Source organism: Gallus gallus, chromosome 5 (genome assembly GCF_016699485.2).
Source record: "Gallus gallus isolate bGalGal1 chromosome 5, bGalGal1.mat.broiler.GRCg7b, whole genome shotgun sequence".
NCBI classification, from domain to species: domain Eukaryota; kingdom Metazoa; phylum Chordata; class Aves; order Galliformes; family Phasianidae; genus Gallus; species Gallus gallus.
In genome coordinates, this window is record NC_052536.1 from 3015093 (window position 1) to 3033491 (window position 18399).

The 18399-nt window shown below is 36.6% G+C and overlaps 1 protein-coding gene across 1 annotated transcript in view; it reads left to right on the top strand.

Annotated features, from left to right (window-relative positions):
• The window catches only part of SLC17A6 (solute carrier family 17 member 6), a 31349-nt gene extending 18399 nt beyond the window's left edge, over window positions 1-12950 (top strand). The window contains exons 4-12 of the mRNA NM_001168383.3: window positions 369-483; window positions 2197-2284; window positions 2386-2472; window positions 3308-3450; window positions 4864-5013; window positions 7968-8100; window positions 8779-8889; window positions 10042-10169; window positions 10517-12950. Coding sequence (NP_001161855.2) covers window positions 369-483; window positions 2197-2284; window positions 2386-2472; window positions 3308-3450; window positions 4864-5013; window positions 7968-8100; window positions 8779-8889; window positions 10042-10169; window positions 10517-10849 — 1288 coding nt within the window. The 3' untranslated portion in view covers window positions 10850-12950. The remainder of the gene's footprint in view (window positions 1-368; window positions 484-2196; window positions 2285-2385; window positions 2473-3307; window positions 3451-4863; window positions 5014-7967; window positions 8101-8778; window positions 8890-10041; window positions 10170-10516) is intronic.
• The last annotated feature ends 5449 nt before the right edge of the window (window positions 12951-18399 follow it).

Genomic DNA, 18399 nt, shown 5'->3' on the forward strand with positions numbered 1-18399 from the left:
TTCTAATTTCTTATTTTTCCAGATATTAGAGAATTGAATTAGGTTTGGTTGAAAGAAAGGTAAAAATTCAGGAAAAGGAAGAGTGGAGCTATATAAAGAGAAAGATATAGGTATGACTGCACAAGACGTATTTACTCAAGAAATCAGACTAAACAGGTTTCTGCATGTCTGTACTTGGTCTGAGTGTTATCACACAAATTATAACACTAAATGAAAGTAGATAATAATCCTGTCCAGCAATTAGCATATTCCCTACATAAATTTCATACATTTAAACTTGTCTATATTAGTATGTGAACATCTGTGGAATAAATCTTCCTCAACGTTACTGAAATTATTTCATTCACATTTTTTTTCCACCCTTCCAGAGTATTTGGTGCTGCTATACTGCTGACATCCTCCCTCAACATGTTGATACCATCCGCAGCCAGGGTGCATTATGGGTGTGTCATCTTTGTCAGGATCCTGCAGGGCCTTGTAGAGGTATGGAAAAATAAAATTACCAGCAAACGATTGATAGCATTTAACCAGCAATCATCTCACTTTATGAGGAAAAAGTTTTCAATTTACTTTTGATTTTTAGTACGATGTTACAGCAATTTGATTTTCCTATACCTATAAAATTACACAGCAAAATTTCCCCTTGCTGAGAAGCCTGTAAGAACGAACACTGAAGTTTCATTGAAATCTTGTTCTGCACAGGCCTTGCACTGCAGTTATTCTCAGTAGTTATTTGCTGTCCAGCATTGCAAACTAAATCCATAATAACGAATGAAGATTCTCACATAGACTCTCTGACCTCTCATAGCTTCTCTGATCATGTTCTTGATGAAATGAATTGGAGTTCTACACTGATTGAAGAGGGGAAAAGAATGAGCTTGTCTTCTAAATTTGTTTCAGACTTTAGGCATGAGATTCCTGCTTCTTTCTTCCTAAGGGCTGTGCAAGCTCATTTTATTTTATGCTCTTTATTGTTTAAGACTCAAAAAGAATGTGCCTGGAAGTTGGAAGGCTGGCATTCAAGTTCTTGAACTATACGTGTGTAAATATTGAAACATTCCTGAAAAGTACTTTGCATAGATATAGTTGTGCTTGACCATGGAGGAGAGAAACAGATGCAAGTACTTAACTACAAAATAAAATAGCCTTTTCATCATTAATTTCTGTGATACTGCTGAAAGGAATGGTAAATGTAAGGCAGCTCAAGCAGTACTGTTTGAAGTAGGATTACAATACATCATGACAGTCTTAAAAATAAAAAGATGTAATCTTAAGTGAACAAAAACTGAAGTGCACATTAAATTGGTTATAAAATCTTTGAAAATAAAATAAAGCATTTGAAGAGCTTTTTGTAACACGAGAGTGATAAACTCAACATTTTCCTACTTTTTCAGAAGGAATAAAATATCAAAGAGAAAAGTTGCTGTATAGAACTATTCAGACATCATAGTAATTCTCAAGCATGAATTTTGGGAAAAAGCACAGCATATTTCATATTATGTTTTCTAAAATTGCAACCCTGTAAGATGCAGTGATTTCCTTGTAGTTCTCCTACTGTGAGTTAAAGAGTAGTTTTGAAGAAAGACATAAAACGTAACTCCTTTTAAAGGAAATAAAAAACACCACCCGATTTTTTAGGTGCTCAAAAAGGTTCATTAAAAGATAGTGAATAAATTCTGACATTATGTTTTTAAACTCTTACAGATCTTATTTTATTGTTTTAGAGCAATGGAAAAGAAAGCTCTATTTGCTAAATTATTTTTGGAACGTTGGAAGGCCATAAAAAATGTTAGAAGGCCACAAAACTATGGGTTGCGGAACCAAGCCCAGCATTAGAAAGACTCTGGAGAGTGTGTATTTTTATCCCTCCTTTGATTCTGATACTTGTGCATTTAGATTCTCTTTTTTAACACTTCACTATTCTGCCCTGGGAACTGGGAGGCAGAACAAAAAAAGAATAATTGTTTTATATCTTTACCATTAGTCCTCTGAAATGAATTAGGAGTGATGAACAAAATCCACTGTGACTTTAATAGAAACTGAAGTTTTTCTATGGCTGTGCTCAGACTTGGCTATAGAAACATAAAGCATTCTCAGCAACTTGTTTGTAGCAGTGTTAAAAGAAAAATTCATGCAAAAAAAATGAACTGCCTGATTGATCACTATCAGCTAACTTGTGGCACACCCATTCCCCAGGGGGTCACCTACCCTGCCTGCCATGGTATTTGGAGCAAGTGGGCCCCCCCATTAGAAAGAAGTAGGTTAGCAACCACTTCCTTTTGTGGTAAGTAACTTTCCATTTTTGTCTTTCTTTCATTTGTAATCTAGAAACACTTTGAGACTTAGTTTCCTCACTTTTTCATCCATATGAATCTTGTTTTGTAGGTTCCTATGCAGGAGCTGTTATTGCAATGCCTTTAGCTGGGATTCTAGTGCAGTATACAGGGTGGTCTTCGGTGTTCTATGTGTATGGTATGCACTTCTCATCTCACTCCAGTATTGCATGATTTTACTCCACCCCACGTAGAGATGTGAAAGTTATGAAGAAACCTCCTCCAAAACAGGAATGTCTTCATAATCTAAAAAATACAGTCTTGACAAAAAGAAAATAAAATAACTGCATTTAAAGGAGAGCAAATTATCAAACAAGACTGGAAAAACCATCACTTCTATCTAGTAGTAGTGCAGCCTGCTATGGAAACCTATAGAAACCCAGATTCTCAGAGGTAACATCACTCTTACAGAACTGTAACTTGAGAATACATCTCCCCTACTCACAGTAGTTCTGCTATATTAAATTACACTGATAGAAAAAAAAATGGCCCAAATGTGTTCAATCTGCACTGTAAATTGATGTGAATTAAGGCGAAATGACACAGAAAATTATTAAACTACACAGCTGGTATGTAACTATGTTGAGAACAGTGCCACAATCTTGTCCTTTGAAGGTAAAATAAAGATGTAGTGCATTCATCAAATGATAGTAGCTTAAAGCAGAATGGAGCATCATTTACATGTAACATAAAATGGGAGCTGTTTCATTGCATAGTACAAATTAATGTTAGAATATAAATGATATTCACATACAGTGAAGTCACTCTTTAAATGAAGCAGAAGTCTTCGTGGTGGTACAGCTCTGCACACATTTTACACAAACTTTTTTTGCAGGATTTAGTTCTGTTAGAATAACTTGGTAGAGAAGCCGTAGCAACATTTACCATTTTAAATTCATTACAATTATCCACAGATTTTCTTTTTTGCTACTTTACTGTGCATTTATTTTGAAAGTCTTTTTCTCCATTCCAAGGGAGCTTTGGTATAGTCTGGTACATGTTTTGGCTTTTGGTTTCATATGAGAGTCCTGCAAAGCATCCTACGATCACAGATGAAGAAAGGCGATACATAGAAGAAAGCATTGGAGAGAGTGCCAACCTACTAGGTGCAATGGAAGTAAGAATATTCATACACTTATGTTCTATGAGATAGGAATAATAAAAACTAAACAAAAAAAACCAAAATGAATCGACATAAAAGCAGCAGCATGTTGCATATTTTAAGACAGAAAACAATTGAACATTTTTGGGGGGGACAGGAGAAGATCTTAAATCTGCTGAAGGGTTTCTTGGTGGATAGTACTTCTTCATGAAAAGAATAGAGGTGCTAGAGGATCAGCCATGGAATTCCTGCCTGGTCTTTCTGTACTCCAAAATATGTTTTTAAAAAGAGCAAGAGCTAAGCTAGAATTACATTTGGAATTGAAAGCTTGTTGAGACTTTCATGCTATCTTGAGTTCAAGTGATTCATTTCCTTTCCTTCCTGATTTATCCCTTCTGAATTGTTTTCATCTTTGTAAACTAGAGGAAAAGTACCACCTTAAGGAACTCAAGACATCAGAAAAAGCAAATCCTGTTTACTCTGTATTCACTTTTCAAAAAAGACTGCCAGTTGAAATAGAACATTCTGGTAGATTCATAAGAACATCCCCCATTACAGTGGTAACTGCTGGAGACATGCTGTCAAGCCTCAGGAATTCCCTCTAAGCAAAAAAGTTTAGTCTAGATTAAACAGGGAATTAGAAATACTGGCAATTTTTTATATATATATATATAGTTGACATCTGAAAATATTCTCAAGATGTTAAGTATTATTTGTATACTTATCAAATTATGGCATATGTCTATCCAGTGGGCTGGACTTCTTTGAAAACAATTCAGTATTCAGGCAATTTTCTGCCCTTGGATCAACACAGATGGACAGAACCCTGAGCTCACAGAGAGGTGTTACCACTCAGCAGGACTGTAGTTCTGCCCATCTGTCATCTTTTTCCATTATACAGTTCATTTAAAAAAAAAATGTCATAAAACAAAGAAAAATATATTGACCAAACAGCCTCACAGCTGAGAGTTGGTAGAAACTGAAGTCAGATTTTGGAGATTGAGTTCTAGATACTAAAATATATTATTAAAATAAACGTGGATGAAAAGATATACTTACAGTGTAAAGGTGACATCTTAGATACAGATTTGTTTTAAATAAACATACTTTTGGGCATTGTGTATTCATGTTTACATTATAGAGCTAACAGCATCTGTAACTGAATGTTGTGGTACAGATAAGGATCACTGAGTTTCCTCACTTGTGTACTGTGTAATTTTTATTTATGTCTTTATACTAAATTTTAAGTATCCAAATGTGGATGCATGTACTTTAGGACAATTGAAGTCGTGGGGATTCAAGTACATAGAATTGTTTATTAACATTAACAAGCATATTAACTTGCTAGAGAACAGGAAACAAGTAGGAATAGAAATAGATATTTGCTATTGATCAAAATATTGACTGTATCCCCTTCTTTTGTTTCAGAAATACAAAACTCCATGGAGAAAGTTTTTTACATCTATGCCAGTCTATGCAATAATTGTTGCAAACTTCTGTAGAAGCTGGACTTTCTACTTGTTACTTATTAGTCAGCCTGCTTACTTTGAGGAAGTGTTTGGATTTGAAATAAGCAAGGTATGTAAGAATAAGCTAAACCTTTCATCTTCACTAAGCAAGAAGAAGGATCACTAAGAATCAGAGTCACATTTGTAGCATTTATAGGTAGAAGGAAACATAATTTTCTTCATTTTCATGTGGTTGTTCTTTGTAGATTTCAGATCTTATCTTTCATGGCTACCAGACCATTTACCAGCACCTATGCGTGAAATAATAGCAATGGCAAAGGGTCTGGAGCATCTCCCATGGAACAAAAAGCTGACAGACCTGGCTCTGTTCAGCCTAGAGAAGACTGAGAAGGAATCTGATCAGTGTTTATAAACACTGAAAGTGTGAGAGGCAATTGGACAATACCAGAATATTTTCAGAGATATGTAGTGACAGGACAAGGACCAATGGCCAAAAACTGGAACATAGGAAGTTCTACACTAATATGCACAGGAATTTCTGCATTCTGTCTTCTTTACCTTCTATGGAGTTACTCAAGACCTGCCTGGACATCTACCTGTATGACCTGCTGTAGGGAACCTGTATTATCAGGGCATTAGGACTTGAGGTCCCTGCCAACTTATCACCTTCCTACATCTCCCTTTAATAAGGGGAGAGCTGCATCCTTTCTTTTACTTAGGAAGAGAAACAGTTGACAGGAAAACATAACACCTAGGGTTGACCCAACATTCCACTTAATTCATATGAATTTTCAGTCAGCCTCTTAAAGGGGCACAATCAAACAAGCCTCAGGAGGATATAGTAAACTTTTTACTAATATAGATTTTCCCCTTCTGACAGCAATAGGGACTTGTGCATTTCAGGTATTCACATCCTTTTGATATTCTAGGAGGTACTGAACCACACTAAACGAGATGGAAAACACAGCAATGACAGCAGACAAGCAAGGTCCTAGGCTGCAGTGAGGATTTGTTCAAATACAACAGCCATAAACACAGAAATAAAAGAAAGAAGCTGCTTACCTTCAGGAAACCTCAGGTAGACAGGGATCTCCAGCAAGGCACCCTCACCTCCACTGCCAACTCTCAGATGAGTTCTGGGAAGGGGTGGATCCTGGCTCCAGCCATTCTGGTCACTCAGGTGCACTGCATGCAGCTGAGCTCCCCTGGGGTGGCCCTGCCTTCCCACCAGGTGTTCAATCACTGCTTCAATGCATGACTTAGCGTTTCCACTATACGTGGTAATTACTGTGTTCTGAGTAGCTATCAAAGCGTTGCAGTAGGACGGGGTATTGTCAAAATTATGTAAAGCCAGCTTGCATTTAAAGATGGGCTACAGAATCAAAATTAATGTCTTAAAATCTGGCCCTCTGAGCTAAGCCTGTGAGCCTGCTATAATATAACAACAACAACAAAAAAAAAAAAAAAAAAAAAAAAAAAGCCACCTTTAAAGGAGGGTCAGATTGATAATATCCCAATCTTCAAAGACTGGAACTGGATTGAACTGGTGTGTCACTTTGAAGACCACTTTCTATATATTGAGCTACACACAAAGCTCAAAGTAAAAGTGTAAATGATTCATTATTCCATCAGGATGGAAAATAAAATATTTGTAATTTCAGTCCAAAATCATTATGTGTTTGTGTAGTATGTTAATAGACAAAGCAAAAAATCCATTAGTTTGGGTATTAGAGACTTCAGGCCAGCCTACCGACTCTTCAGAATTGTATACAGTGGAATTTTAAACATAGCTCGAGTCATTTTAAGGAGCTTCGCTACACCTGAAACATTTTCTGCCATGCATGCAATAAGAATGGTCATGTCATATAGTCATTTTATTCTAGAAGATTTTTTCTTAGAGTGCATTCAAAGAAACGTGGAGCTTCGTAAACAATGGCAGAAAAAAATACTGTTCATCTCTTCATCTGCTGTAGATAGATGCTTGTAAAGGAATAGTTATCACTTAGGAACACCCCACAGCAGTCATTGCAATACCAGGGCTGCCTCATAGTTAATAGCTAGCTTGTTGGGAGCTATTAGCATGAAGCTACCACAGCTTAATTGCCACTGTAATGAAATACACTATTTCACAAGTTCAGTGAAAGCACAGAGAAAACTTATTTTCTTTCCATTCCCATGGAATGTGTCTGCTCTGCACACTGATGTAATTCACTTCAGCCATCAGGATAGGCTGATACACAGTTTAGAAAGGAAATATGCAAGAGCCTTGGTCTTGCACACACTTTGAGATATAGACAATAATCAGAATTCACCAGCAGAACAAAATGTCACACATCCAGAAGGAAGGCATGTGCAAGGCAGTTACAGGAGATAGAAGGTGGCAGTTGGAGCCATGCTCACAGATACCTGGTACTGCTTTGAAGGAATGATCTACAAAGATATTACAGTTTAGGACAGTCATCACAAAATTAGTTTGCTAATATGCAGAGCATTTTGTATATCACCAACAGATATTCAGTATATTATCTTTCACTATAAGCAGATTTTCTCAGACAGGTCCTGTGTCCAGATGGAACTTGCAGCATATCTTTGATGAGAAATCAAAGGAAAATGGGCACTATATGTACGAGGGTGATCTGCAGGGAATCTTCTTGCAGACCTCACACGTCTGGACATTTTAGCTTTGCTGGGCAATGCTGTGCCAAGCCCACTGCCAACAGAAATGCAGCAATTTCCTTAGACGCATTTGATGATAAATTTTCTGAAAAGAAAAGGCTATAAAGTCAGGGCAAAAAAAGCTACTGGCTAAAATCTAAACAGTGAAAACAATTTATAAATGTGAAGTGTCAAGGCATTGGATGTTCTTAAAAATCTGTCTGCCCTTTGGGAAACACAATGACAACTTATGATCATTAGTTTTACTCATTTAATAAACCAAGGTTAATAAATTCTTAGTTTGAAAACATCTGAAATCAAAGAGAAACAATGTCTGAATGGTTCTGAAAATGAAAAATGACAGTTTTCTTGCCATTTAGGCTCTGTTATTTCTCATCATTATTTTAGGTGGGTATCTTATCTGCTGTGCCACATTTAGTGATGACAATTATTGTTCCTATTGGGGGACAAATTGCCGACTTCTTAAGAAGCAAACAGATTCTTTCAACTACCACTGTGAGAAAGATAATGAACTGTGGAGGTAAGGCTTCCTACCTCATTAGAAAAGTTTCCTGTATAGACTTAATAGGCACAAAGTGTACTGCATACAATAAACAACTTGTATGGTTTTACGCACATACAACAATACTCAGATGGTTTTCTTTTTTTGGTGTTGTAGATGCAGTTAATAAATTAAACACATTTGTTCCTATGTCTAATTTCAAAAGACATGTTTGATAGTTCTAAAAGCATTTAGACTATTACAGGAGCAGGTGAGCTTTTGGGTTAATCTGTTTACAAGTAGCTTCTAAGTGAGTCTTAGATACTCATGTATCTGAGCCCTCTGCACTAAGAGAGCTCAGATTCCAGACCTAACCTATCAGAGGCTAAACTTACAGAAATGAATTATGGCAGCGATGAGAGCTTTAAAGCTCATCACAGGCTGAGAGTATACTCCCATTAGTTCCAACCTAATTACAGTTTTTATTTTGACTCTAAAGGTGGCAGGAAGTAACAATAAACAGGCAAACAATAAAATATAGACTATCAGACGTAAGTGAGAACATATGCTTTTTAGGGAGGAAAGAAATACCTGATTCTATTCCGTTCCAGGGTAATGTTTTGCATCTGTATCTTATGAAATATTACCACATACTAAAGTCTGTGACACATGAGAGGGTGCTAAATCTGATGCCTGGTTTCTTTACAATTTTCCAAGGCTTTGGTATGGAAGCAACTCTTCTTCTTGTGGTGGGATATTCTCACAGCAAAGGAGTGGCTATTTCATTCCTAGTGCTTGCTGTAGGCTTTAGCGGATTCGCCATATCTGGTAAGATTATACCGTTGTTATTAATACATTATTTTATCATAAGAGACAGAACATTTCATTTGGTTTGTATTCATTGACAATAATTTAAAACAAATCTCTGAATTCCAAATATAATTTGTGATTACTACAAACTACAATCAATATTATGTCTTTTACATTGTTGTTTTTGTTGTTGTTGTAGTTGTTGAAATAATCAATCTTCCCCATATGCAGTGCAGCAAATTAATCTTTTTTTTTTTTTTTTTTTTTTTTTTTTTACGTGAGGTGGTCATGTTTACTACAGGATTTTCTCAAAATTAAACATATAGCTCAAATGGACTGATATTATGCACAAATACCTAAGTATATGTCTTTGTTTAGATTTTGACCTTTTACTATTTTTTTCCTCTGCGTATTATTCAATGCTTTTTCATAAAACATGAAGAGTGTCCTATTTTTTAACAGCTATCCAGGTATAAACATCTGCCTTTTCTCTTTTTGTTATCTTTTGATACCCAATGGACTAGCTTCTGCTTTCACTTACTGAAGTGCTTATCCTGGAAACAAGCACTTCAGTCACTTTATATGGAACCATGTCCTTCAAGATATTTTAAATAATTACCGTAGACATTTGAACAAGATTGAGGTATTGATAATGCAAGGAAACAATCAAAGATTGTAAGCATGATTATAAATCATTTATAGACAGCCTCTTTTTACTCCTTTTATTCTACCACTCAGAAACAGTAGGGAACTCCCTTCTGCTAGGTGGTGTGAAAAAAAAAACGTGGGCAGTAGTAAATGGAAGTGGCACAGGCTGGAAGAAGAAACAACATGTTACTGACAGTGTGAAAAGCTCACCAATGACAATCTGAAAATACAGACTTTATCTAAATATCTTCTGGTTTATCTAAACAGTTACTACTGGGATATTTTTTAGAACTTCAGTTTGGGGAAGAGAAATATATTTGGTATCATATGATTTTTTTTTTTTTTTTTAAGAAAATGAGGAAGAGTGTTTAAGTACTGTAAGCCTTTTAGAGAAAAATAAATGCAGATAAATAGTCAAAATACATCTAAGTAAAACTGTCAAGTGAATTACTTTACACTACTTTGCAGAACTGTAGTACTGCTCTGGTTATGGTACAAATGTTGCTGACATTTGCATTGCAGGATTCAATGTCAACCATTTAGACATTGCCCCAAGGTATGCCAGCATATTAATGGGGATTTCTAATGGAGTCGGGACCTTGTCTGGAATGGTATGCCCTATAATTGTTGGAGCAATGACAAAGAACAAGGTAAGTGGCAATGCAGTTTTCAAATCTTCCAGCTTAATACAATTCATTCAAAGAAAAAAATCTTTTAATTACACAACTTACCCAGAATATGTGTTACCAACTGAGAGCTCTAGGAGAGAGCATCCAGGAACCAGCAAATTTGAAGCATGTGGCACTCACTGTATGCTCAAGATGTCAATGATTTTGTATGCTAATGAATAGTAATTTTCAAAGGAAGATGTATGTAATTAATTGTAAATTGGATATGTAAATGTTTTAGTTTGCCACCATACCCTCAACAACTAGTTTGAATCTTTCAGCTCAGAAGAGTTTGCACTGGTCTGATTTAGCAAATTTCTTCTTTACAGACACGTGAAGAGTGGCAGTATGTCTTCCTCATTGCTGCTTTAGTTCATTATGGAGGTGTTATATTCTATGGCATATTTGCTTCAGGAGAGAAACAACCCTGGGCAGACCCTGAGCAGACAAGTGAAGAGAAATGTGGCTTCATTCATGAAGATGAACTAGCTGAAGAGACAGGGGACATTACTCAGAATTATGTAAATTATGGTACCACCAAGTCGTATGGTGCTACAACCCAGGTCAATGGTGGTTGGCCTAATGGATGGGAGAAAAAAGAGGAATTTGTACAACAGGATGTACAAGACTCATACAACTACAAGGAAGGAGATTATTCATAACAAACCTAAATATTGGGTATATTTTGTAGTGCTTGTGATTAAATTCATTGTGATTGTTTGCACTCAGAAATAAAATGTGGTATAAACGTAAACACATATCAAACAGGAAGGTCTTACTGTAAAAAAAAATCATTAAAGTGCAATCTGTATGAGTTGTGACGTCATCACTTTCATTAGGTTATATTTGTTCAATAAACATTAGAGTTTTAAGGGTTTACTGGTCAAAACTATAGGGGCAATTAGACACTTACAATATACAAGAGCTAAAACTCATAAGTACAGAGTAAAGCACAACTAAGCAACCAAGTTGGCACATCTAATGCTCTTTTTAGAAAGCCAAAATTACTTGATCATTAAAAATGCACTTAAGTATTTGTTACACTGTATTGAAAGAGATTGTGTTAAATACACGTGTTTACTCAGTGCAATGTAGGAATTGTACGCTTAGTCTAAGACAAGAACCTTCTACAAGGAGAAAGGTTGAGTCCTAGGCATTTACAGGGGATTGATCCAGTTCCTTTAATGGTAATTGTATCAAGCCTAAAAAAGAACATATAGGGCATACTGTATATTTATTGTGATTACATGCTGCAGGCTACTCTGTGATGAATAATGGAATTATTTAGGAGTTTTATACTGAATGTTTGGGCACAAAATCTTATTTCTATTCTGCACGGATTCTTATGAAATTATAGGCCTTGTCGTGTTCTTCCCTGCATTTATCAACTAATAGAAAAAAATGTAATGTTAAGTCTGACTATTCATGCAGACTGTCAAATCTCTTTATCAAAAAATAAGCTTTATTACTCTTTTCTTTGCAGAGTATTCCATGTTTGTACCCGTCTTTAAAGAGAAAAAAGTAACACACTATAAAGTAGAAAAAGATATAGTCTTATAAAAAAATTCCAAAGAGAAGCCCTATGAAAAAGGATGTATTTGTTTTTCAGAATATTTTGAAACCAATGGAAGTAACAGAGAATAATTTAACCCTTATGCTTCCCTTTATAGTGTTCATATTTTTACACATTGTGCCACAGTTATATACATAGATATAAGTTTATTGAAAATACTGTAATTATAGAAAATGTTCCTATTTTAGAAAACCCTGAAATAATAATAATAAAAAAACTGTATTTGTCTTTCAATTAAATCTATTAATAATGGACACTGAATATAAACTCACAATAAACCAAAGTGGCAAATAACTAGTGTTGGGTTGAAAGAAGACAACAAGCATCAAGCTTGTCTTTTCAGCAGAACTCAGCAGTGACTGCAACATTAGTGTACCAAGCAATAAGTGCAATGCATTACAAAGTGCATAATCTTCTAGTCTATTAACCTTCATTCAGCTTGTTGTATATATTTGAGGTTGTCGGGATTAAACCAAACTGAACTAAACTGAAGTTAGCAACACCAGACCACTTCTTAATACTCTAAAATAACAACAATGATCCATTTCCTAATTTTATCAAATTATAATTATTATATGTAGTAATCCATTCTGGATTCTTGGTCTGTTCATTGTATCGTGCTAGTGATTGGAAACCCTGCTACCGCAATATACAACTCGAGTATTGTTTCTTCTTCCTTCCTTCCTTCCTTCCTTCCTTCCTTCCTTCCTTCCTTCCTTCCTTCCTTCCTTCCTTCCTTCCTTCCTTCCTTCCTTCCTTCCTTCCTTCCTTCCTTCCTTCCTTCCTTCCTTCCTTCCTTCCTTCCTTCCTTCCTTCCTTCCTTCCTTCCTTCCTTCCTTCCTTCCTTCCTTCCTTCCTTCCTCCCTCCCTCCCTCCCTCCCTCCCTCCCTTCCTCCCTTCCTCCCTTCCTTCCTCTTTCCCTCCCTCCCTCCGTCCCTCCCTTCTTTCTTTATTTCTTACTGACTTCCTTTCTTTTCCTTCTTTCCTTCTTCCCTTCTCTTTTTCTTTCTTTTTCTTTTCATGCAAATCATAACTTAACTTTAAGAAAAAATATTTTGCTTTGTGCCTCAAAGTGATGTAAAATGTGACCATAGCTTTTGCTGTGTTTAATGAAAAAGATGTGGACTGTGTCACTTTTGTTGCTGCAAAAAGTGTTAATAAAATGCTCTATTTATCCTTTTATATAAAAAGGAGTGTTGTAGTTTCTTGTGATTTTTTTAGATGCTCTATAATATAGATGGCTCATGTTCTACACACTACAAAAAAAAATCCTGCTATCGACACGGAGATGATATCTGAGTCTCAGCTAGGAGCTGTGCTGGATACCTAGTGTCCTGTAGTGCCTGCGCTCTCCTGTGCCCCAGCACAGAAGTGGGGTGGGACAGGCCCCTGCCACTGGGTTCTTGTTCCTCTCCCCATAAGGATTCTTGGAGCAGGTGTGAGGGAGGAAAGAGCAGGAGAATCAGTCTGCCAGCCAGTGACACAAACTGGGAAAAATGTATAAGTTTAAGGGCTGGTGTGGATTAGCATTCTCTGCAGCAAATGAATGGCTATCACAGACTGCTGCCCTTGGAATTTGTTTCCTTTCTTGCTCCCACAGCAAAACTCCTTAACTGAAACAATACTTTCCGTGTTACAGGAATCACTGAAATTCAAAAAATCCTACATTAAAAATATCTTTTTCTAACAATAGTCCCTGTTCAGTAATTCTCCTGAATCCAGCAGAAGAAGCTAGAAGCATCAAAGTGAACAAAAGGCCACAAAGAGCAACTAGAACAGCTACGGGCCCCATGGTTCTCACCAGTAGACTACTAGCCATGAAACGCTGAGTGAGGGACTCACCAGGTTCCTGCTCATTGTTTTGATGGACTAGAGTCATGTTGTCATGGAAACATCCTAGAAGATCCACAAGTGGGATAAATAGGGGCTGCAAATGTACTGCTGTGCTTATTAAACCAAGAGAACAGCTCAGAAAATGAAAACTAATTAAGAAAATTAAAACTATTAATCTTAATTTTCAGACTGATCTTACAGATTCTCTATCTTATGGAATTGTTCCAGTAGTGTCCTTTCATTAAGCACACATAATCTTTTTTCCTCATTAGCCTGACACCTTTTAATTACTCCGAACAAAGGGAAGACTTTAATCCAGGCATTATACACTGCCCTGTTCAGCTGTGCACTGTTCCACAGTAACTCAACAATTGCTTTACTTGATAGAACAGAAAGTCTGAGGAAAAGTATTAATTGGAATGCTCAGAAAATTGCTCCTAGGAACGAGGAAGGTGTTTTGCAATGTATTTTAGAATGATTTCATGAAAATTATTCGTGTCATAGCTGTGTAGATACCTGGCTCTTCTGTCTTCTGAAAACACATTGTTTATTTTCTTCTTCCCTTCACTTCAAATGCTCAACCACTCTTAAGGTTCTCCACATTCTCTTTCTAGCTGACTGCTTCTGCTTTGACTCTTTTATTTCCTCTTTAAAATGGAATAAGGAAGGAAGAGAAGTATGCCAGATTTTAAGTTATTTCTTCACAAACTCTTATAAGTCAAAAAATACGGAAAGCAATCATCTGAAACATGACTGAGAAAGAAGGAAGGAAAATGGAGAAAATAACTGGTTCCTTGCCAAGGTTGTTTAAGTGAAGACAAGCAGTAACAGCTGGATCTATTTTAAGGGAAAAGAATTGAGGAGGCATGACCCTTCATCTTGACTCCTACATTTTTTCTCAGTAAATATGCTTATGCTTCTCCCTTACTATTTCCTAGTTATAGATAGCATGGCTAAACTCTTCAGCCTCTTCTGAACTGTTCTCTTGCTGCCGAGAGGCTTCTCCTCTGCACTCAGGTTCAAATACTAGCTCTACAGATGCACTGTTCTGGTATGATGCCGTGTTCCTCTTTTGGAACTCTCTCAGTCAAATCACCAACTGCGAATCAGAATTCACAGTCACTTGATCGTCTTGTTCTGTCAGCTATTTCTGTTCTGTTCACCTACCTGATACCCTGTACTTGTACTCTCTCACTATGCTGAATAAAAGCAAAGCATTTTTTACTCACATTTTTATTTATCGATCAATTATTTCCTAAGTGAAGAAGAGGAGAGAATCCAGGCTCATTAGAGAGATCAATAGAAAATCTGAGTTTAGATGAGGATAGAATATGCTACAAATGTTCATCTTTGTGTTCTCAAACAATGTCATATAGTATTATTACTCAATATTAAAATATTTGTATTCATATTGGTAAGATACCTTCTGTTAACGTATATTCTTTCTTGCAGAGATAAAGCTATCTTAAAATGCTCTTTGCTTTCAGAAGTGATCATGACATTCAATTCACCCAATTTCATAAAAACACTTTCCTGCAGGGAAAAAGAAATCCTCAAGGTAAAGGTTGAATTGAGTGACAAAAGAATATCTAAAAATTTGAATGAAGACCTCTTTCAGCATGAGGCTAAGCATAGGAATGAATGTGGAAGTCAAATTAAATGTCACAGTTCATAACTGTACTGTTGGAAAGATAACATCACAGTCTTCGTTGCTGCTTCTGAAAGATAAAATGCTCTGTTCCTTTTAGGATAAGCTGTGAAAGAGTGTGAAGACTGGTCTAGATTAACTATTTAACAGCAGCCACTTTTGCCCATGTTATGAATTTGTCTGCATTTATTTTCTTGAATAATTTTTGTTGCACTGGAAGTTTTAAAGATATTTTAATTTTATATCAGTGTATATCTGATCTGATATAATTAATGTGTTTGATTTTTTTATTCTAGATTTGCTTTGCACTCTTTCACCCTATTGTAGCATAAAGCATGGCAAAGAATGAAATGTGTTATGTGTGTTCACATGTACAACTATTGAAGCCTACATAATGAGTTATATTGAGGTCAAGTGCTTTGACAGGATCTTCAGTATTTGATAACTGATGTTACAAAATGATTGTTGAGAAATGCATCTTTGTTAAGATTTTTAACACTAGAAACATCATCCGTACAATTTTTGCTATAGATGAGTTGCATTCTCTCATTCTTCTAAATGCTATGGGTAAGGAATAAAAGAACAACACAAAATAAGCTTCTGAGCAACACTCCAATCTCTAGCAGGCTCTTGTCTATAAGAAAGTAAGAACACAAGTGTATACTTTTATTTCTCCATAAGAGAAGCAATAAGAAAGGTAGATTTGTTATTGAACACTAAACACAAATTACAGGAAATAAATTTCAGGGTAAGCTTATAAAAGAGCTGCCAAATTTCCTAGCTTTTGCTTATGACAGTTGTAATTAGAAAAAGCAGAAGATGAAGTCACAGAATCACAGATTGGTTGAGGTTAGAAGAGAATCATCTAGTCGAACCTGCTTACTTCAAGCAGGATCACCTAGATCACATTACCCAGGGTCACATCCAGGCAGGTTTTGAATATCTCCGGAGAAGGAGACTCCACAGCCTCTCTGGAAAGCTTGTTCCAGTGCTTTGTAACCTTCACAATGAAGAAGTTATTTCTCACATGCAGATGGAACTTCCTGTGTTTCACTTTGAGCCTGTTGCCTCTTGTCCTGTTGTCAGGAAACAGAGAGAACAGTCTGGCCCCACCCTGTTGATTCCCTCCCTAGCTATAGTCCTACTTATCTGGATAAGTCCATGCTATCCTGTGTCCAAGGTATGATTAGAAGTTGCCTAAGCTGATTACCATCTTCTGGCAAAAACCTATCCTATCCTAATGTTTTGAACACACATCAGGACCTTGGGAGCACTTACAAGCACTTAAGAGCACAGAGCAGCCTCCTCTGGGATCCTGGCCAGCACCTCCATCCTTGACCCAGCAGCTTTTCTGCTCAAACCTGAACTTCCCTCTCTCTGGTTTGTCTCCTAAGACAAACTATAACTGTATAGTATAACTATAGTCTCCTAAGACTCTCTATAACTACCTGAAGGGAGGTTGTAGTGAGCTGGGGGTCGGCCTCTTCTCTCGTGTGACTAGTGATAGAACTAGAGGGAATGGCCTCAAACTGCGCCAGGGAAGGTTCAGGCTGGACATTAGGAAATACTAGTTCTCTGAAAGGGTGGTCAGTCACTGGAATGGGCTGCCCGGAGAGGTGGTGGAGTCACCAACCCTGGAGGTGTTCAAGGAACATTTGGATGTTGTGTTGAGGGACATGGTTTAGCGAGAACCATTGGTGAAGGGTGAATGGTTGGACTGGATGATCCTGTGGGTCTTTTCCAACCTTTGTGATTCTATGATTCTAAGTAGGATCTAGATCTCTGCTGTGTTCTTGGATCCAGTTCTACCTCTGCTTCAACTCCTGAGAGCAGTTCCTGAGAGAGCTCCCTTATCCAGGAAGAGCTATGTTTCATCTGTCACAGTGTTTTTATGGGACTGAATCAAGTTTTCATCCTTGAACCTACTGCAGGCTTTCTTAGCTGCATAGAGGAAGCTGCTGTTCCCAGTCCTCCTGTTAGAGATGATCAGCTTTTTTTGTACTGTAAGAAGCTTTTCAGTACTGGCATATCTTTACACTACTTCTGTCTGGGCATCATTGCACAAGGGCATGGGGTCTGTTCACAATGTATGCAAGCAAATGATGCTCTTGATCTTTGCACTATCCAAGGTCAGCAGCTAAAAGCAATGATTTTCTGCAAAACTAGCGATCAAGGCATTATAAAGAGGAACGCTACCTTGTACTACTGACAAGGAGTTGATGACGAGGTGTACCCTGAGGATCAAATGGCAGGTTCTGTGAACAAGGAATAGCTAATGAGATGAGCATTCGACAGAGGCAAACAGTACAGCTGTATTTGGTTTGACAAGATCTCACTTCATGGTAAGTAGTACAGATTTGTTCACATCTGCTCTGAGTGTGACACTATGAGCTTTCAGTATAAAATTTATATATGTGCAGATTTGTTTCCTGTACCAGTTTTCTTTCAGAAGATACAGAGATTACGCATTACATTAACATAACAAAATGAACTGGCTAACCAAGTCAGCAACAGGAAGAAATTTACTTCAAATATTAACTATTTTATATCAGTAAAATAGGAGCAATACACAAGAAGATGGTTATAGCATCAGTGTAATTGTAAAACTTTACTTAAAATTGAATGCTAACCATATAGGGTTTATATGCACATACACATTCATATGATAAGAATATATGTATATAATATATAGAAATTTGGAGTACTAATAAGAGAGAAATCTTTACATACAGAATGATTTTATCTTTCTACTGACTTGATCAAAATCCTAACACATCCTTATCAAATTAAAATAGCACTAAGTTTCTTCTCAAAACCTCTATAATCTACAATAAGCAAGGATATAAACACCAGGAAGAAAAAAAATATATCGTACATAGGAAGTTTAGTTGATCTTGTTCTCTCTGAGAAGATGCTGAAGTATGACAGCTTGTGGGAACTTCAGAACAACAACCTAACTTTTTCAGGGCTGTAAAACTGACCTGAAAACACATTTGCAGGGATATTAGCAGGAACCTCTTTGCGTTGTACCTCTTATCTTGTACCACTGCTACATTTTCCAAGTCACAAATGTAGGCAAATCAGTTATTTTTTTTTCTCTCAATGAAGGAACTTGGTCCTTGCTATTTACTCCATTCTTAAGGTGATGTAGTTAAGGT